This window comes from Lathyrus oleraceus, chromosome 6 (assembly GCF_024323335.1).
Source record: "Lathyrus oleraceus cultivar Zhongwan6 chromosome 6, CAAS_Psat_ZW6_1.0, whole genome shotgun sequence".
NCBI lineage: Eukaryota > Viridiplantae > Streptophyta > Magnoliopsida > Fabales > Fabaceae > Lathyrus > Lathyrus oleraceus.
The window spans coordinates 87725627-87748426 of record NC_066584.1 but is presented as its reverse complement, the minus strand read 5'-3'; the positions used below and the strand labels follow the sequence as shown (position 1 = coordinate 87748426).

The following is a 22800-nucleotide window of genomic DNA, read 5'->3' as shown; positions in this document are numbered from 1 at the left end:
CCTTCAGGAGAATCACTTGACTCAAGCTAGGACTCAAGCCAGTGACGAAAGAAAGATTGGTGAGTTGCAAAAGGTGCAAATTGATAAAATCCAGCGTTATAAAGTGCATAAACAATATATGATCTGATAAAAAAAATGATATAAACAGTACATGATAACTTTTTAAGAAGTAAAAGTATGCTTATATTGTATACTACTTGCATTGCCTAAAAGCTTTAGATTAGTACATTATTGTCCTCTTACATACATAATAAGAACCAACGGATGAAAGATTTGTTCACTATTTAACAAAAACTGGTTTACTTGATAGGGATTCCCTGCCATGAGGCCTGTATAGAGTTTCATGCTCTGAAGTTGAAGGCATTACTGGTCTAATGCCCCCTGGATTGAGAGGAAAAAGGATTTTGTAGTAACCATCCATAATTTCTTGAAAATTACAAGTGTCTGCAACTTTGGGAATCTGTCAAAGGCACAAATCACACTATCTCAGTAATTGAACAACACAAATGATGGTTAAATTTAAACATGTTTTTAGCAAAACAAGCACCTGATAAATGTCACGAATGTAGGCATGTAAGTTAGAATACTCATACAACTTCTTCTTGGTGCATTTAAACAGAACATTATAAGCAATGTCAAACCGAATTAAAGTAGTAAAAAGACATATATCAACAAGTGTGAGCGTGTCTCCGCACAAGTAACGAGAATTTGACAAGTGATCCTCCAACTTGTCTAGTGTAAAAAACAACTCATTTACCGCTCTATCATATGCTTCTTGGCTCTGAGCAAATCCGCACCTGCAATGCATATTACATAATTCAATTGAAAAAAAAAACAATAATTATTATACAAGTCTCAATTCCTTACCTATAAACACCATTATTCACATTTGGATATATCACTTGATACCATTCTTCAATCTTATCCTTTAATTCAGGGGGTGAAAGATCCAACTCCGGGTTACGGGCCAACCCATTTAACCCGGAGTTAAACAATTGAATTACATCGTAACTTTCGTTACAGATAACATCTTTGGATTCTTTACTCCACAACATTGGCACTGTGGATCTTCCATCATACCCACCTCTTCGAAGCCTATAAACTTCCTTCAAAGTCTTGCAACCATTCGCTTTATCCAAACTAGGACCAATTACCTGACCCGTATCTACACCACCGACCCGTTTAAATTCCCACGACCCGTCCATGCCAGGAGACGCAACTGACACCGGCACGGCATCTTCTAAGCCTTTGAGTGCGCGTACTATGAGAGTACGGTGGGCCCACGGGCATGGCAGGCCAACGTAGAGGTGGAGACCATTGGGTGGAGGACCGGAGAATCGGAATTTAGAAGCGGGTCTTGAATACCCGCCGGTGGGGTCAGAGGGAGCCAGCTGTGACATCATGAGCTGCCACGTAGAATTCCAGGCGGTGCGCACGGTGGTGACGAGAAGCCCTGGCGGGAGGGACCGACCCCAGAGAAGATTGGTCACTGCACTCAGTAGAGAAGAGGAATTACTGTTAGAATTGTTTTTGTTGTTGTTGTCAAGTGACATCCTCAGGCGAGGACGGATGGCGTAGCTCCCGGCGAGCCTCCGATTATGGGAAGTTGTTGCCGGAGAAATGACGACGAATTGATGGGAGGAAGGGATAGAAGCACACAACAACGACATTCTTTAGAATTTAACCTGCCACCTTAACCTGCACCCCACAACTCTACAATTTTACCATAATATCTTTGATCCAATAAAATTTATTATTTTTGGATTTTTTTAAAAACGGTTTCTTTTGAGTTTTATTGGCCCAAAATATCGCGAAAATTACGATTAGTGACAATTTTTTTTTATAGTTTTTATCGCATTTTCTTTTAAATAATTTTTTTAGAAAAAATATGAAATTTCAGGTGTATTAAACCAAATACATATATACCGTATATCGTATTTATATGGTGAATATTATTTTTTTAAAATATTTTGTATAACGTTGATATACCGATGTAGTATATTGAAATTTTGTTTATTTGATACGAAAGTCGATATTGCATTTCAACTTTGCTATGTTTAAAATATCGGGGTTTTTCCCGATAAATCGGTATAGCCATTGTGTATTGATATCAAAATTGGTTAATCATGAAAACTTTTTAGGAGTGGACCAATATTATTATTATTATTATTATTATTATTATTATTATTATTAATACTATTAATATTAATATTATTGTTATTATTTATAATAAGTGGTGGATTCATATTAAAAAACTAAAAAAAATTGAATGTTAAAAAGTAGAGTGTTGATAAGTTAGTGTGAGTAATATATTAATTAGAGGAAGACTAGAAAAATTATTAGAGATATTATTGTTCTCATAACCCTGCTTCTTTATTTCTTTGTTCATTCTTCTTCATCATCGTCTATCACTAGTTAGACTTAGAAGAACTACCAATTATTAGTTGTTTTGAAGTTTGAATTACTTAACTTATGAGTTGCAAGTTATTTTTAATTTTTGTTTTTAACTTTTTGTAGATTGTTTAGTTGTTTGAGATTTTCAATTTAATGTTAGTCGAGTTTTTAATATTTATTTTATGTAATATTTATTTTTGTGTAGCATGTTTTATTTTATTTATAATTATTTATTTTAATTACTTTACAACTTCCGTTATTTTTCCACTGCGTTATCCGATATTTCTCATATCGAATTTTTGGCGATCCACTATTTTTCACGATATGTTATTAACAATACTGATTTTGTGTACTTATTTTTTCTAAATGTTCGATATACGTAAAATTTTATCGAATTTTTATAAAATTTGGTAGGCAATAGGTATTTCATATTTTTGTGTATGACTTTTTTAACTATGGGTGTCCATGGGTGCGAGTCGATCCACGAACCCGCTGACCCAAACCAACTCAATCCATAAATTACCTGGCCCCATTCATTTACGGGTATACCTAACCCAACCCACAATAACTCATATAGTTTTGGTTCGGGTATCGGGTTTGAATTTTGCAACCCGTGGATCCGTTGATCCAACTCATTGATATGACTTTAATAATTTTATATTATTTTTATTATTATTTTAAATAAAAATAAAAATTTAATATGTCCATAATAACCATAATTTTTCAAAAATTTTATTATCCACCAATAATACTACTAGACCAATGAGTTTACGTAATTCTAAGATTAAATGTTGTTTCTTATTTTCTTTTGTATCATTTTCAACTTATGTATTTTTAAAAAATAGCATGCCTCGTTGAATTTTATATTATTATAAAGTATTATGTCGCGTTGTTGAATTTTATTAGACATTATATGATGTGCTTCATTGAATTTGAGTGTTATAAATGACTATGATTGTATTGAGTTGTGTTACTTTTTTTTAAAACCGACAAAAAGAATCATAAAATATATATATATTTTTTAATTTGAAACACAACATGTGAACCCAACCCATTAATGAACGGGTCGCTTCGAGTCGGTTTTGACAATGGAATTGCGGGTTGGACGACGGACCCAACCCATTAAAATTTGAACGAGTTGGGTAACGGGTTAGGCCAAACACGGTCCAACCCAACCCGCGTACACCCCTATTTTTAACTATGTTTTTTTACATTCATAACAACACAATATGTTAATATAAACATAAATTAACATACCTTAAGATAAATTATCATTAACCCAAGTGTCATAACATGACTTAACATACAAAAGTGTTGGTACAATCACAATCAATAAAATATATACATACAATCATAACTATACAACAATATAATATAAAACAAATTATGTTAACTTCATGACTTCTTCTTCCCAATGTCTTATATGTCTCGTATATGTTGTTTCCCATACTCTTGCATATTTACTATAGTTATATCTCTATCGGTCAGTGACATGAGGTCATGAAAAATCTTATTTCAACTTCATCTTAATTCAATGACTATCGTTAACAAAACCAACTGCAGTCATATTGTGTCAACTCGCAGACATAAATGGAGAAACCGCAAGTGAACAGAAAGTCATGTTAAGGTTATTGAACAACGAAACCAATATCACACTATATTTAGAAGCAATAGGGTAACCCGTATAAAAATTCATCGTTCGTTTCTCATTATCTTGAACATCCAAGCTAGATATTCGCAACAAACTCCTAACTTCAAAGATTGTGTGATATAACACATTGGAATACAAATGACTTTACAAATAAACTTCACCATCTAATTGCATTTGAATTAATGACCATGGATATTCATCATATCTAAGTAAAGTGCCAATAACACATAAACCATAATTTCCATAAGACTTCACATATATAATATCTTCAATGTAGTCATGTAAGAAGATAGAAAACTGAGATATGTAAAGATGTCTTGAAGACTTGATAGAAAGTTGACTTGATCAAGTTTTACTTGATGATCTCTTGGATGTCTAACTTTCCAATGAGGCCTCAACATACTCCTAATGCGAACAATCACGATGCACATCACTTCCTTTCCCTTTTTACTCTTCTTAACTCCCCATTTTCCCTTGTACTTTATAAGAATAAGATTTGGTTATGCATCTAGCCTTATGTTTTGAGGATAACAATTCATAAACTCTTAGAGAGTAATGTTGTACCCTAATCAATTTGTTTATTGTGTAGATTATAGACTCAAGTTCTGACTCTGAATGAATGACATGTGATGTCATCAAATTCTGAACCTAGTGTACTTTGACTCTGAGATACGTGGTTTATAAGATGCTCAAGCTCTGGATTATGTACTTCAACGCTTCTGACTATATGCTCATCCAAAGCTTTGCAACTTTGATGCTTCTGATGCTGATATACTTTGAAGACCTACTCTCTCAATAATTTGAACAGTGTCACCAAACTCTGAAGACCAGGTTCTGATGAACTGAATCAAGACTCTGAAAGTCAGGGTTCTGAAGTTTCTATCAACTAGATTCTTAATCTTCTCTTATGCATGCTTCACCATATATCTATCAGAAGCCCCTGGATATTGATGATAAGATCAAAAGATTTTATGTAAGTAAAATAGTACACATTACAAGATCAAATATTCCTTCCACTACATTGATTTTGTGAGCTAAGAATTGTACTATTGTACCATTTTGTCTTCTATTTTCACAAGTTGTTATGCAAGGATACAACTACATTTTGATATTCCAATTCTACCCTCCAGCGGATCTTTTCATTGCCTATATAAAGGAGACTTAGAAGAATAAACATGGCTGTTAATTCACGCTACTTCACACAACGTTATACGAGTTACCCTATTGCCTATATAAAGGAGACTTGGAAGAATAAACATGCCTGAACCAAACACCGTGGTTTCTTTTGGATTCCGGTTTGGTTCATATTTTTCCAAACCAATGAACACCCATAACGAGGATGTGACACCCTATAGTACCAATCTAAGTAATCAACATCCACATCATACGAGAAGGTAGCAAAACTACTGGACAAATCACTTCCATCACGCTCGCATGATATACAATCCATTCAAAATCCACATCAAGTGTGTTAGAATTAGAAGGTGGAGGCGAAATGTATTGCCTGTATCCAAACTGACATATACATTTGTCAGGTAAGTATATTACAATTGTGCCATACCATTTCAAGACGCTCATGTACAAACATATATCATCAAATGAAATGTGATGTCTATGATCCTCAAAAGGGCGCCAAATGACATCAACATGTGTCAATGCATCCAAAACAGACCTAAGCTCATCAACCTTTTGCGCATCTTGTTTGTAAACCCATCTCATCACCATGGTAAGTGGACTACCGCTACCAGCAATCTTAGACAATCCTCTCAAACCAATAGTTGAAAAATACTCATGAATCCAACATGGTTACATAATATGAATATTGTCAATTAAAATAATTATAAATAAGTAAAGTTAAGTCAAAATAAAATTAAAATAAAACATTCGTTCCTGTAGCAGAGAGGCACATCTGCCAAGTTGCTTGCACGTAATGAAGGAAACTTCTCCTAAATACATGTAGAGTGTGACAAATGCAGCTGCCCCTAACTAAATCTACCACATCTAGCCAAGACCCTAGATATTGATAAATACTTTGCATCTACAAGAGTAAAAATCTTGTCGGCAAAAATGGTGCAACCTATTAACAACAACATATATGCTTTAACAGCACCGTCGAATCTAATATCAGCTCGCTGATGCATAAATACCTCATTTAACTAATCCAGCCTATAATAAGCACCCTTACAGTTACAAACCTCTTCAGCTGCCACCTCAAACGAAACACCCAACAAATCAATAGCAAAAGTAATAGAATTAACATTAATGAAACCTCGTGTAGGGTTCCAGAACTCCCACTACATGGTAAATGAAGAAGATAAGAAATATCGTTTGATGTAATGGTCATGTCGCCAAATGGCATATGAAATGAAGATGTTTCTGGATGCTATCTCTTTACAAATGCTGATACTAAATTTTGATCCATTCTCGGAAAAATGGTTCTATAGAGAGAGAATAGACAATACTCAAACAACTATATATCTATCAATGGTGGAAGACAATGTGAAACCCATCCTATCAATTTTCTACCATGTGCAATAATCTTTAATTCTTTATTCGAATTTCTCTCATAAACATAATTTATAATATATGTTCTAAAATATAGATAGTTAAAATTAAAAATATTCAACATAAAACGATAGAGATTAAGTTACCTCACCGTATCATAAAATGGCGAGCAACATGATCATGATACCTCATCATAATTGACGTATCGTACGACCCCAAGGAACTGTGGCTGCGGTGGACGAGGGTCATATGCGATTATCTGACGTTCGTCCCCATCCACTGTCCGTTGAGGTTGCCGTCATTCACATCTTCGGGGAATAATCTCCCCCCGTTTTGGCCTCTTTTGCGGGCCACTAAAAAAATCATTGAAAATTAAAAATAAGAACCAGACAACCTTGGCCCTAGTTCTCCAGTGGAAAATAAAAATCGGATAACCTTAGTCCAATTTTTTCGGTAGAAAATATTAAGAACCAAATAACATGGTGCCGAGTTATCTGATTAGCATAAATATGAATCGGAGTACCACATGCCAAGTTATCCGGTGTGTAACATTTTTCGTATTCAAACCATAAATTTCTCGTAAGATTTTCGGTGTGAAAGAAACAGTGAACCAAATATCTTTGCATCGTGTTCTCCAGAAGTTTGTTGAATCGAATATCTTTGATTTGTTTTTTCGGTTTGCAATTGCTCTCTTTTTCTGTAAAATGAAATAAAAAAGTGATTTTTTTGAAGTGTAAGCATATATACAAGGGTATTTTAGTCCATACTCGTAATTTACCGAGAGGGATAAATGATGAGGTACGTGTATAATTTTCTTGAAAATTTTAACTTATACCCCTCCATTTATTCTTATACCCCTACATTTTATAAAAAATACCAATTTTATCCTTATATATTTTTAAATAATTTATTATTTTATTATTTAAATATTTTTTAAATTTTATTTTACATACCGGAAGACTTTGTAACAGAATTCCAGTAGTCATTTTTCACGTATTTTTTAAACTTTTTTTGATGTATCGGAAGACTTTACAAAAGAGTTCTGGTACACAAAAATTGAGTACCAGAACTCTTTTACAAAGTCTTCCGGTATACAAAAAAAAAGTCAAAAAATATTTGAAAATTGAGTATCGGAACTCTTTTGCAAAGTCATCCGGTTCACAAAAATTACCGGAACTCTTTTGCAAAGTCTTCCGGTACACAAAAAAATGATAAAAAAATATTTGAAAATGACTACCGGAATTCTTTTGTAAAGTCTTCCGGTACATAAAATTTGACTCCCGGAACTCTTTTGAAAAGTCTTCCGGTACACAAAAAAAAATGTTAAAAAAATATTTGAAAAATGACTAATGGAACTCTTTTGTAAAATCTTCCGATACACAAAAACTGACTACCGGAACTCTTTTGCAAAGTCTTCCGGTACATAAAAAAATATTTAAAAAATACTTGAAAAATGACTATCGGAACTCTTTTACAAAGTCCTCCGGTCCACAAAAATAAAATTTTAAAAATATTTAAAAAATAAAATAATAAAAAAATTAAAAATATATAAGGATAAAATTGGTATTTTTTATAAAATATAAGGATGGAAGGATAAATGTAGGGGTATAAGGTAAAACTTTCAATTTTCTGCAAAATGTTATATGGCCCAATAAAACACGCGAAGGCCCAACAGAATAAGCTATTGAAGGCCCAACCCGAATAAACCCTACAACTGAAAACCCTATTTTCATTTACATATATATAAGTAAACTCACTCTTGGGAAGATTTAGTTCAGAGAGACGACAAGATGTCGAAGAGAGGTATGTTCTGATTGTTGATCCTTGCTAAGATTTTCGTTTATTCTGAATTGTTGATAATGGTTTTGTGACGGTTTTTTGTTCGATTTGAATGATCAGGTCGCGGTGGTTCCGCTGGAAACAAGTTTCGCATGTCGCTGGGTCTTCCAGTGGCTGCGACGGTGAATTGTGCTGACAACACCGGTGCGAAAAATCTGTACATCATTTCCGTTAAGGGGATCAAGGGTAGACTTAACCGTCTTCCTTCAGCTTGCGTCGGAGACATGGTGATGGCTACCGTGAAGAAGGGAAAGCCAGATCTGAGGAAAAAGGTTTTGCCTGCTGTCATCGTTCGTCAACGTAAGCCATGGCGCCGAAAGGACGGTGTCTTCATGTACTTTGAAGGTAACCCTAATTTGATTCATGTTCTTATTATATGATTTTCGATTTTTTTATTTAGTTATGATTAAAGGTTGCTTCTGTAATTTAATGTTGAGTAACCTGTGTTCTGATTGGTTATTCATTATGTATAGAAGCATACAACTGTGTTATTGCCAGTTTTAAACAGCATGATGTGTTTTTATTTTGCATTGTGTTACCTGTCTGCTGGTAAATTTTGATATAGATATGAATATCATTGATTGTGATTTTTAAATTTTATAATACACGGATCTCTTAATTAACATTCAGAGTATTTTTTATTTTCAGATAATGCTGGTGTCATTGTGAATCCTAAAGGAGAAATGAAAGGTATCATTTTTTAATTTATCTGTTATATCTATGGTAAATAATATTCTGATGAAGGTTATCGTGGACATGAATTGTGAATTAACTTAGTGCTTACTCATGATTATGTGTATTACTATACCGTTAACACTACAAAAGATACAATCACTTTTAGTGTAGTTTGCTTCATGCTGAGGCATTTAGGTTGGTTGTTTATTGCTTGTCATGGATTAGTGTCTTAATGTCTGTTATGTCTTTTGTTATAGGGTCTGCCATCACTGGTCCAATCGGTAAGGAGTGTGCTGATCTATGGCCAAGGATTGCAAGTGCTGCCAATGCCATTGTATGAGTGATACTCGTTTAACTAGCCCATGTTTCCGTTGTTTCTAGAGCTTAAAGTTTGTCTTAGATTTTTATGCCATACTATGGCACTGTTTTGTCACTCCTTGACTTGTTGCAAGTACATTTTTGAAGAGATTATATGTTTTTGGCTACACAGATATTATTTTGTTTTGAGAATTATTTATGATTTGATTCCAAGTACACTTTACAATGGTTTAAAATGTTTTCACCTATGTTGAGTTTGAATTTTTTTTATAAACTTGTAGTTAACAGCCTTTAACAATGCGTTTTAAAGTAGTTCATAATGTTTTTTTTAAACTTATAATGTTTTGAGTTTGGATTTATAGTTGTAAAATTGTGGTTCCATTTGCATTCCATCTCTGTTGGTGTGTGCAGATCTGTGCATCCGTCGCGGTTAGTTGAAAATAAAATAATTTTAGTATTAGGAGTATCTGACCAGCTATGTTTTCATTCTTTGTTAAAACTCAATCATCTTTTGAGGAAAGTCTGCCTGTGTTAAAACTTCGATTATCAACAAGATCAACATTGAAAAACGAAATCACCCATCTGTGTTTTAAGATACAAAACTGAAATCTCTGTATTTGGTTGAGAATAAGAGTTTTTCATCTTTTAGAAAACAGTATGTATCAACTAGCTTTACTATTTGCTAATTACGTATAATGTAATGTATTATAAACAAACCTTGACAAACCATGCTGGATGAATAAGACCGGAACTTGGTTTATTTATAGAAGATATGGAGCTCCTGGTGTATAATATCCACATTAAAGGCGAATTTGAGGCATTATATTGTGCATCAAATTGTAAAAAAAGTGGTTAGAACAAATAAGCCTATAGATCATTGTACTAGTCTTTGAACTCTAACTCGAAGTGGATCTCCTTTAGTAAACAAAATGCGGGGTTGTGACTGAGGTTTGCAGAATTGGTGTTAGCATACTCTCTACTATGAATCGGTGTACTGGCAAGAACTCACCTGCAAGCATTTTGTCTCTTCTATGAATTGGCGTACCTGCAAGGAGGATGTGTAGAATTGATTTTAACACTGATTTCTAATTGATTCTGCATTCAACTCGTTTTTGCAAGAAGCTTCAATTTGTGTTTAAACAAAATCAATTTTACATAATTAATTTACTCAGAAAATAGTGGAAATGGTTAAAAAAAATGAAATCCTTACATATTGGATCCATGCCAGAGAAACTCTAATCAAGATCATGTGCTGACCATCCTCAAATGGATATTGTGCGTGGAACTGGATCTTCAGTGCTGAAATCCAGTTCTGTCCAAAACAATCTTTGTTGTTCTTACTTTTGCAGTTTTCACTCATTACCACACAACTCTTGTTGGCATACGTAGGATTTAAAGAAATGTTATATACCTCTTGTTTATTTTCTGCAACTGAATGGAAGCAAATATTGGCAAGCTTTGTTTTTAATACGACATAATTGATTGGTTTTTCTCCCTTTCAATTTAACATCAACATCCTCAACTTGGTAGTAGCATCTACAACAGTCAAAGGTAAAGAGATTCGTTTCGTTAGTTTGTAGCCTTGTCCATCAATGTTTTATGGTAAGCTGTCTATCTGATAGCATTTCCCAACCAATCATAACAAACTCCATTTATTTTTTCTCCATTAGTTACTCCTAACAACTTTTGATTCTAAAAATTCTCCAATGATATAGTGAATTGTATTAATTTAAACACAAAAACTTCTACATTACAAGTTAAAATTCATGTACTTTTCGAAGAAAAAGACAGTGAATTCTTATCTGTTTACGTATGAATAGCGTGTACCTTTATTACTATGTTGTAATAATAGACCTCATTTTAGTAAGAAGAATACTAGGAATCAAACTTTGGCAAACCTTTGTGTAACACACAAGCAAATCACAATGATGTATAAACCAAAACTCAATAGTTGTCTTCAAAAAAGGTGATTGAAGTTAAACGCAACCCATTGATGTTACATCACTAGAGAACATCTTCAATCCTTTCATCAAACTGGGTCCATCATTATTGTGCAAAGGTAGCAAAAGTAAAACTATTCATGATAATGTTTTTTTTTTCTTCTTTATTCACCACAGATCAGAAAGTGCCATTAAATATTTGATGCCTCATTGTGTTGTACACACTTGAAAAAACTCACCTTTTTCATGATGTTTCATTTGTTATAGCAAAACAATGAAACTCCCAAGATTTTTTCATAACTTTCAAGGAAACCAATTGATGAAGCTTCAAAGGAAAACGAGAGTTACCTCTTCGGTGACACTTGGTAATAATGTTGAAAGAAAGGTGACACTTGAGTGTTTGGTTAGAAAACTATTTTATAAGGTGAAGAATTGCTGGAAACAATCTCTTGTGTGGAAAAGGAGGACTCCACAGTATAGCTATGATCTTCAAAGCTATTGTCTTAACTTTGATGATGGCACTTCAAATGATTGTATGATTCCATCTCATGTTTGTTGATGATTTTTCTTTTTTATTGAATTATAATTAAGTTTATATAGTGTTTGTTGTGTTTTGTAGTCATATGATAAAATACTATACTAATTGTATGACTGTAACATTTTTTGGGGCAATATATAATTGTAAATTGATTTCAGATCTTTGTTATCAAACAATTTTTCTTTCGTCAAGGACTTAGTTTGGTTTCTGGATTATGAAAATTCTGTGAGTGCTTATAGTGATGTGATTCTTGCAAATGTTTCTATCTAATGATGCTGATGTTTTTGACATTCAATTGACAATGTTTTGATATGCAGGAATTTACTTCCCATCCCCTCGGCCGTACCTCCAATCCTGCCTTTAAATCGTATGAAAATATTGCTATGTCCTTTTAACCAAAAGATTCAAAGTACTTTAATTTTATATTGGGATAATTTTACTGTACATAAGAAAAGATAGTCCATAAAAAGAGATAAGTGAAACATACATGCGCTAGGTGAACATACAAGCAGGGCTATAGACTACCCGAAAGTGCGCAACATGTCACCTAGAATATGTCATAAATCAACTGAGACACATGAAAGACATCATGAAGATTTAAAAAAATGATGGTAATGCAACTCTGCGACTCATCCTTCTCGTTTCATAATCTAATAAGGACCAATGAAACGCGACGTGCGCTTTCGAGATTTCAAAGCACGACCAACACCTGTTACCGAAGTGATTCGCAATAACAATGATCTCTCTCTCTCTCGGAATTCAAGTGTTTTTCTCCTCTTATCATGATAACTCTTCTGGCGACCCTGCAAAACTTTCATCTTCTCTTGAACTATCTTGATCTTCTCGGTAGTCCGCTGAATAATCTCAGATCCCAGCACAATACTTTCACAAGAATCATACTAACACAAAGGTGTCTTACATCTTCTGCCATACAAAGCCTCAAACAGTGTCATTCCAATACTAGAATGGAAACTGTTGTTGTAAGGGAACTTAACCAACAGTAAGTAACTGTCGCAGTTATCTCCCTGCTCCAAGATACAAGCTCTTAACAAATCCTTCAAAGACTGGATAGTCCTCTCTATCTGACCGTTCGTTTGTGGATGATAAGCAGAACTCAAATTTAGCTTAGTACCCATGGCTTCCTGCATACTCCCCAAAAACCTCAATGTGAATCTCAAATCTATATTAGAAACAATGCTCGAAGGAATACCATGCAAGTTAACAACTTTCTCAATATACACTTCAACCAACTTCTACAATGAATAACTGATCTTAATAGTGATGAAATGAGCCGATTTAGTCAATCTATCAATTATAACCCAAACTGAATAATCCCCCTTATAAGTCTTATGCAAATTCGTCACAAAATCCATGGAAATAGTGTTCCACTTCCATTCGGGAATACTCAACGGTTGCATCAGTCAAGACGACTTATGATGTTCAATCTCCGACTTACGACAAATCAAACACGCATAAACGAACTCGGCTATATCTTTCTTCATTCATGATCACCAAACGTTTTCTTCAAGTCTTGATACATTTTAGTAGCACCGAGATGAATACTCAAACTACTTATGTGACCTTCTTCAAGAATACTCCTCTTAAGTTCTGGCACATCAGGTACATAAACTCTGTCATGGAAACGCATAACGCCATTCTCATATATTCTGAAATCACCCCTTTTACCTTTATTGATTAACACTTGCCGGTCAATCGATCCTAAATCTGATTTATGATCTTCTCTGATTTCTTCGAGAATACCACTAGTCAACTTCAATATACCCAACTTCACACTGTTAGGAGTCCTTTCACACAACAGACTTAGATCTCTGAATTTCTCGATTAAATCCAATTCTTGAACCATAAGTATTGACATATGCAACGACTTTTTGCTCAAAGCATCATCTACAATATTGGCTTTACCAAGATGATAACTCAAACCAAAATCACAATCCTTTAGGAATTTGAGCCACCTCGTCTGCCTCATATTCAACTCTTTCTGATCGAACAAGTACTTCAAACTCTTGTGGTCACTGAACACTTCAAATATGGAACCAAACATATAATGCCTCAGAATTTCTAACACAAGCAATATGACTTCCAACTCTAGATAATGCGTAGGTTAATTCCTCTCATGAACTTTCAACTGCCAGGAAAAATAAGCCACAATCTGACCATTCTGTATCAACACACCATCTAGAACCATCTTTGAAGCATGACAATACACAACAAAGGATTTACTTGGACTTGGTAAAATCAAAGTTAGAGTTGATGTCGACTTCTTCTCGATTTCTTGAAAACTCTCTTCACACTGAATACTCCACACATAAGCTTGGCCCTTTCAAGTAAACTAAGTCAAAGGAAATTCTAACTTCGAAAAGCCTTCGACAAACCTTCTATAGTAACTAGTCAAACCCAAAAAACTTATGATCTCGGTAACAGACTTTAGAGTCTCCCACTGCAACACTGGATCTATCTTTGATGGATCCACTATGATACCACCACTAAATATCACATGACCGAGGAAACTCACTTCTTTCAACCAAAACTCACACTTAGATAAATTTGCATACAACTTTTTTTTCTTTCAAGGTCAACAACACAACCTTCAGATGCTCTATATGCTCTTTATCAGATATATTCCATAAACACACCTGGCATATTATACACACCAAACAGAATCACAAAATACTCATAGTGACCATATCTCATTTTGAACGCAATCTTTAGGATATCTTCTGTTTTCACTCGAATCTGATGATAACCCAACCGTAAATCAATCTTACTGAATACGCAAGCACTAGCCAAATGATCCATCAAATCTTCAATTCTCGGAAGAGGATACTTATTCTTAATAGTAACTTTGTTCAGTTGTCGATAGTCAACACACAACCTCATTCTACCATCTTTCTTCTTAACTAACAACACCTGCGCTCCCTACAGCAAAACACTCAATCAAACAAACTTATTCTTAAGTAGATCCTCTAACTGTTTCTTCAGCTCACCCAACTCTGAAGCAGACATCCTATAAGAAGCCATCAACACATGACTAGTACCAGGTACTAAGTCTATAGTGAACTCCCCCTAACACACTGACGATAATTCACTAATGTCATATTGGAACACTTCATGAAACACACATACAACAAATAAATCCATAATCATTCTCCCGCTTCCCCCTTTCAAGGACGCGAACACCATGAACACTTGAGCAATCTCTCTTAAGGACATCCCCACTTTCCTTAAGGTCATGAAAATCGACTATGTACTCTCCTCAAATTCAAGAAACTTCACAAATTTATCAAAATAATTGATATGCACATGGTTGAACTCCAACCAATTCATTCCCAGAATAACATCAAATTGACTTAGAGGCAAATAGACTAAGTCAATCCCGAAATTTCTACCATAAATTTTCAAAGGATAATTCACACACACCAACAAAGTAGTCACTAAACCATTAGTTGGGGTATCAATGACCATGCTACCATTCATAGAAGACACTCCCAAATTCAATATTTTCACACACTCAACAAATATTAACGAATGTGTTACACCTGTGTCAATAATATCAATCAACGAAATACCATTAATAAAACACACACCTCGAATTAATCTATCATATACAGTAGTCTCAGCTCCAGACAAAGCCAAAACTTTCCTCCAGACTGGGCCTTCTTTGGTTTCTGGCACTAAGTACTAATGTGACCCTGATCTCCCTAATTATAACAAGTCAGACTATTAATCCTACATTTAGTAACTCAGTGACATGACTTCCCACACTTGAAGTAATTCACAGTTGTGCTCTTCCACTCAAAAATGCGATGTCCAAACTCTCCGCATTTGAAATATCTCAAAGTAGCAGGAGTCCCTCCCCCACTTCGCTCATTCCCACTCGCAGAATTTTGCTCCACCTTCTGCTTTCCCTTGTCATCTGAATTCCCATAAGGATTCCCACGATTCCGATCCTTCCCTCAGTAGCTGCACTATTATAATGTGGAAAAAATTTCACCAGTTTTTCAAACTTAGCAACATACTCAACAACTATTGAGTTCCCTTGTTTCAGCTCAAGGAACTCAATTTATTTATTACCGCGCATGTCCTCTGGAAAGTACGATTCTAGAAAATTAGTTCTGAACACAACCCAAGTAATCACAGCATCCACATTCTCCAATCTCTGACGCGCATTATCCCACAAGTCTTCGACCTCCTCCGACAACATATGTGTGAGAGAATTCTTTACTTGAATTAATTTTGAATGATAGCAAATTGTGTGATCATCATCCAAATGTTGGTTGTGCATTACATCACTTGATACACTTGTGTTTTTATTGTGTTTCTATCCCATTCTATTGTTGCATAACTTTACATAAAAGACCTACATTGACACATCTCTCAAAATAACACATAAAATCCATTTTATGTCAGTATGCATCAACACATAAGCCTTTGCATCGATACATACTGCATGTGGTATATCACAAAACTTCTTTTGTTCAGTATGCATCGATGCATACGAGTCATGCATCAATACATGAAAGGCAAAAGGCTCCATGTATCGATCCATACGATCCCTGCATCGATACATGATCAATTGAAACAGACTGTGTATCAATGCATACGCATTAGGCATCGATACATGACAAATTGAAACAGCCTGTGTATCAATACATACGCATTAGGCATCGATACATGCTAGTGAAAAAGAAGCATGCATCAATACATACGAATTGTGCATCGATACATGATTAATTCATTTCACCAAATACTCACTTATATTACAGTATGCATCGATGCATACTCTCATGTATCAATGCATAAAGCTGTTTTTGTTTTATAACAGTTCCTGTGGTTGCATATATAAGACAGGTTATGACAGCAGCAAAAACCACGAATTCATTGAGGGAAAACAATTGAACACAAGATCAAAAGCAGTGTTGGAGCAATTGTTTGAGAGCAATTAGAAACCTGAAAGAGACTTCATCTTCTTCATCTTCTCAATCACTTTTCTTCAAGAACATTTACACATAACCATTCTTGTTCTTTGGATTAAAGAAGCATCGAGATAACGTTCAGTGGTACGATCAAGGATCTAGCTGTGGTTTGCAGTGGAACGATCGAGGATCTAGCTGAGTTGAAGATTGAAGGGGGTTTCTAGGAAAAACCTACTGGTTTGTCCTTCAAGAACTGGAGTGTTCTTGAGGGTTTGGGAGTCACGTTTGCAAAACATATTCAGCCGCAGCGTTGCGTTTGGAGATCGGGGGATTTCGCAAGCAGGTCGTGGAACCGGTGAATTGTTTGCAATTTCGTGCAGGAAAATCTTGATCGTGCTCAAATCAAGTGAAGGTTCATACAAGAAGAGGTTCTTAGAGTTTAGAATTCTGTCTTTGTATCATAACCTTGTATCAACGGATTCGGCAAAAATTGATAATCAAAGTTCTCAATTTCATTTGAAATTGAGAGGGAGACGTACCCACACGCGAGGACGATGTGGGGAACTTCCTTACCAAATCTCTGCGTATCGTATTCTTACCTTACTCCTCTTTACGTTTTAAAATTGTTTTCGCAATTTCAGTTAGTGTGTGGTGATTGTTCCTGTTGTAAGACAGCAGTGGCAAGAAAACTTTTAATCAAACTCCATTGCTGTTTATCATCGATCACATACACACCAACTGTTTGACAAAACGGTTAGCTAGATTTTATTCATTGGAAATAGACTTTAATGATAAGTGCATTCAATTAGTTAAAATTCTGGTGTGAATTGTTTCTGTCATTCTCATTAAAATCCAGCAATTAAAATCCAGCAATCCAGCAATTTCAAATCCGTTAAATTTCAAAGAGGTGATCTATTCACCCCCCCTCTCGATCACTAGCCACACCGTCTAACAAGTGGTATCAGAGCGCCGGTTCGCTGGTGCTCTGTGGCTGCCTGTAACAGTATGGATTCTGAACCAAAGGGGGCGTATAATAGAGCGCCTATTTTCAACGGTGAAAATTACGGCTACTGGAAAGACTGCATGCGAGTTCATATAAATTCTGTGAATAGGCTAGTATGGGCTGCCATTGAAAATGGTCAGTTTCAAATTACTATGACAAATGCGGCTGGCGCCATAGTTCCTAAACCAGAAGCTGATTGGAATGAGAAAGATGAAAAAAAGTGGTCGTGTGATTGGAAAGCTCGAAATATACTAATTTCAGCACTTGGTGTTGATGAGTATTATCGAGTATCCCATTGCACGACAGCTAAAGAAATGTGGGATGCCTTAGAAGTTGCCCATGAGGGTACGACTGAAGTAAAACAGTCCCGCATTAACACACTTAATCAAGAGTTTGAGCTCTTTCGCATGAAACAAGGAGAATCTATCTCCGACATGCAAAAGAGATTCACTCATCTCACTAATAGGTTGAATGCACTTGGAAAACCTGTTTCCAATGAAATTGCTACTAATAAAATTCTGAGGTGTCTTAGCAGGGAATGGCTACCTAAAGTAACAACTATTAAGAAGCCAACGATCTAACGACACTTACGATTACAACTCTGTTTGGAAAGCTGGAAGAACATCAGCAAGCATCGGAAAGTCTTGAAAAATATGAGAAAAAAAGTAAGAAGGAAAAGGAGAAGAAAAGAGACAAAGAGGGAGAGAAGAAGCCAATAGCTCTTGTGGCCTCTAGCTCTAAGTCCTCAAGAAAAGAGCAAAGTGACAATGATTCTAGTAGTGACAAAGATTCGGATGATGAGGAAATGAGACATTTTGTGAGGAGATATAATAGATTCATTCGAAAGAACGGAGTCAAGCATTCCGACAAAAATCTCATGAAGTTTCGAAGACAATCTACAGATTCAAAACAGGAAGAGAATAAGAAGAGTAGAGGAAGAGGATCTTGTTTTAATTGTGGTAAATCTGGACATTATAAAACAGATTGTCCTATGAAGTATAAAGATCAAGGAAAAGCTCCACCAAAAGGGTACAACAAACAAAGAAGAGCTTACATTGCATGGGAAAGTGATAGTGATTCATCAAGCACACAAAGTTCAAGTGATAGTGATGAAACCGCAAATCTGTGCCTTACGGCTCACACCAAAAATCTGTCCTACCACAAGAAGAAAATCAATGATAAAAAGGTAAAACAAGCCTATTATAATAATTTCTCTTCTATGACTTTTGCTGAACTGAAAATAGCTTTTGAAAATCTGCATAACGAAGCTGTAGATGCTTTTAAAAGATTATCTTCCGATAAACAAATTTTTTCATTTCTGGAAGGTAAAGTATACAAAGCTGAAAATGCTTTAGAATCATTAAAAGCTAGTATTGCAGAAAATTCAAAATATATTGACATTGATGGATGTAGTAAAGTTAGGTATTGTGACGCTTGTCATATTTGGCAAAAAGAAGTAAACACTCTCAAGGTCAAATTAGAGAAAGCGTTACAACCTAAGGTTACTTATGCCGTTGACTCTAGGTTGTTTAAGAAGTCATTAAATCCTCCATATGCAAAATACTCTTTTATTCCAAAGGATTTAATGAACAAGAATAAACAAACGCATCATCATGGTTTATGTCATTATTGTTGTCGTGCTGGCCATACCATTGAGAAATGCAAGTTTAGGAGATTTCTTGTTCCTAAAGGTATTTATCAATGGAAGCCAAAAGGCAACCATGTTAGCACTTACCCACTCGGACCCAATGAAAATTGGGTACCAACTTCTCTCTTTTGATATTGTAGGACGAGTGCCTTGCTTCCGTAGATAGAAGATGGTTTCTTGACAGCGGCTGCTCAAGGCACATGACCGGTGACATATCGCTTTTCATAGACTTCAAAGCAAAGAAGAAGGGATATGTTACTTATGGAGACAATAACAAAGGAGCTATACTCGGTAAAGGTAGTGTAGGTAATCCCTCTACCACTACTATTTCTGATGTCCATTTAGTAGAGGGGCTTAAACACAACTTGTTAAGCATAGGTCAATTGTGTGACAAGGGTTATAAACTTTCTTTCACAAAAACTTGCTGCATAATTGAACATGCTGAACAGAACATTGTGTTTAAAGGAGTAAGAGTAAATAATATAATAAGCGTTTACTTACTGTTGAAGAATCTGTCCATGTATCTGTTGATGAGTCTTATCCGAAAAGTGTCGGAAAAGGTATTTCTTTTGATGACGCAGGTGTATCTACAGAAGACATACTCAAGGAAGCTGGTTCGGAAACTGATCAGTCCAGAACAGCTGCCCATGAGAAGGAGGAAGATACTAGTCATGAAGAAGATGAGGAAGAAAGGACAGCTGAAGTGAATGACCTTCCACCAGCTTGGAAATCTTCAAAAGACCATCCTATCGACAACATCTTGGGAGATATTTCAAAGGGAGTAATGACTCGTTTTAAGGGTTATGCAGGGTGAATTTGAGATGAGTCTCATGGGGGAGCTGAATCACTTCCTAGGAATGCAGATAAAGCAACTTGATGAGGGTGCAACAGTATGTCAAACAAAATACTGCAGAGAACTACTCAAGCGCTTTGGAATGAATGACTCAAAATCAATTAACACCCCTATGCCTACCAACGGAAATCTGGATAAGGATAAGCATGTTTCTTCTTATTTTTATTATGCCTCACCTTGGTTGATGAGATTTGTTTTAGATTACACTTATTCCTCACAAGGTTACACCAACAGAGGTAATATCACTCCTATCTATATCTCATTTAGAATTATATGATTGTGTATGTTAGAACAAAAGTTTTTTTTGAACATTAAAAATTCTGATTTGTGAATCATACTTGGGCATAATCATCATGACATACTTGAACATTAAATGCTTATAACCTTCTGTTTACTTCTGCTGTTATTGCCCTTATTTGTCATTCTTTGTGAGTGATTCTTTACTTTGTAAGCTTCATTCTGTGTGATTGTTAGCTTATTTATCAATTTTTTGCCATGACCTGCTTCACCATGCTACCGTGATAAACCTGTTTCTCTCTCTTTTTGATGTTGACAAAGGGGGAGAAAATGCAGATATGCACAAACTCAGGGGGAGTATCACACATCCTGCCAAGAATTTGCCATCATCAAAAAGGGGGAGTTTGTGAGAGAATTCTTTACTTGAATTAATTTTGAATGATAGCAAATTGTGTGATCATCATCCAAATGTTGGTTGTGCATTACATCACTTGATACACTTGTGTTTTTATTGTGTTTCTATCCCATTCTATTGTTGCATAACTTTACATAAAAGACCTACATTGACACATCTCTCAAAATAACACATAAAATCCATTTTATGTCAGTATGCATCAACACATAAGCCTTTGCATCGATACATACTGCATGTGGTATATCACAAAACTTCTTTTGTTCAGTATGCATCGATGCATACGAGTCATGCATCAATACATGAAAGGCAAAAGGCTCCATGTATCGATCCATACGATCCCTGCATCGATACATGATCAATTGAAACAGACTGTGTATCAATGCATACGCATTAGGCATCGATACATGACAAATTGAAACAACCTGTGTATCAATACATACGCATTAGGCATCGATACATGCTAGTGAAAAAGAAGCATGCATCAATACATACGAATTGTGCATCGATACATGATTAATTCATTTCACCAAATACTCACTTATATTACAGTATGCATCGATGCATACTCTCATGTATCAATGCATAAAGCTGTTTTTGTTTTATAACAGTTCCTGTGGTTGCATATATAAGACAGGTTATGACAGCAGCAAAAACCACGAATTCATTGAGGGAAAACAATTGAACACAAGATCAAAAGCAGTGCTGGAGCAATTGTTTGAGAGCAATTAGAAACCTGAAAGAGACTTCATCTTCTTCATCTTCTCAATCACTTTTCTTCAAGAACATTTACACATAACCATTCTTGTTCTTTGGATTAAAGAAGCATCGAGATAACGTTCAGTGGTACGATCAAGGATCTAGCTGTGGTTTGCAGTGGAACGATCGAGGATCTAGCTGAGTTGAAGATTGAAGGGGGGTTTCTAGGAAAAACCTACTGGTTTGTCCTTCAAGAACTGGAGTGTTCTTGAGGGTTTGGGAGTCACGTTTGCAAAACATATTCAGCCGCAGCGTTGCGTTTGGAGATCGGGGGATTTCGCAAGCAGGTCGTGGAACCGGTGAATTGTTTGCAATTTCGTGCAGGAAAATCTTGATCGTGCTCAGATCAAGTGAAGGTTCATACAAGAAGAGGTTCTTAGAGTTTAGAATTCTGTCTTTGTATCATAACCTTGTATCAACGGATTCGGCAAAAATTGATAATCAAAGTTCTCAATTTCATTTGAAATTGAGAGGGAGACGTACCCACACGCGAGGACGACGTGGGGAACTTCCTTACCAAATCTCTGCGTATCGTATTCTTACCTTACTCCTCTTTACGTTTTAAAACTGTTTTCGCAATTTCAGTTAGTGTGTGGTGATTGTTCCTGTTGTAAGACAGCAGTGGCAAGAAAACTTTTAATCAAACTCCATTGCTGTTTATCATCGATCACATACACACCAACTGTTTGACAAAACGGTTAGCTAGATTTTATTCATTGGAAATAGACTTTAATGATAAGTGCATTCAATTAGTTAAAATTCTGGTGTGAATTGTTTCTGTCATTCTCATTAAAATCCAGCAATTAAACTTGTGTGTCCGGCTTTCTAGTAGGTTCAGAATAGACGGAAGTCGATTCGGGACTGATTTTTCCGCCAACTTTGAAAACTCTGATAAAATTTCAAATCCGTTAAATTTCAAAGAGGTGATCTATTCACCCCCCCTCTCGATCACTAGCCACACCGTCTAACAATATGAGTACCAAACAACACCTTCTAGTCTTCAGTGCAAGCCATCACTAGAAAAATATTCTCAATACCTATGAGCCATGTTTATGCACCCTTTGGATCATATATGCCGTTGAAGGTCGGTGGGT

General features: G+C 35.5%; 2 protein-coding genes, 1 long non-coding RNA gene and 1 other non-coding gene across 4 annotated transcripts; 2 read left to right on the top strand and 2 right to left on the bottom strand.

Annotated features, from left to right (window-relative positions):
* Window positions 1-104: 104 nt before the first annotated feature.
* On the bottom strand, window positions 105-1760 carry LOC127098499 (uncharacterized). Its single transcript, XM_051037107.1, has 3 exons — window positions 868-1760; window positions 548-797; window positions 105-460 (listed from the first exon to the last, which is right to left on the bottom strand). The coding sequence occupies exons 1-3, from the start codon at window positions 1668-1670 to the stop codon at window positions 281-283; spliced, it is 1233 nt and encodes a 410-aa protein (XP_050893064.1). The 5' UTR covers window positions 1671-1760; the 3' UTR covers window positions 105-280.
* Window positions 1761-8191: 6431 nt separating this feature from the next.
* On the top strand, window positions 8192-9598 carry LOC127098496 (60S ribosomal protein L23). Its single transcript, XM_051037104.1, has 4 exons — window positions 8192-8353; window positions 8450-8734; window positions 9038-9079; window positions 9322-9598. The coding sequence occupies exons 1-4, from the start codon at window positions 8341-8343 to the stop codon at window positions 9402-9404; spliced, it is 423 nt and encodes a 140-aa protein (XP_050893061.1). The 5' UTR covers window positions 8192-8340; the 3' UTR covers window positions 9405-9598.
* LOC127099514 (small nucleolar RNA snoR137) lies at window positions 8802-8946 on the top strand. The gene has a single exon (XR_007794008.1). It is a non-coding gene; the product is annotated as a small nucleolar RNA snoR137 (small nucleolar RNA).
* Window positions 9599-9965: 367 nt separating the features above from the next.
* LOC127098497 (uncharacterized) lies at window positions 9966-12036 on the bottom strand. Its single transcript, XR_007793370.1, has 2 exons — window positions 10593-12036; window positions 9966-10427 (listed from the first exon to the last, which is right to left on the bottom strand). It is a non-coding gene; the product is annotated as an uncharacterized LOC127098497 (long non-coding RNA).
* Window positions 12037-22800: the final 10764 nt, after the last annotated feature.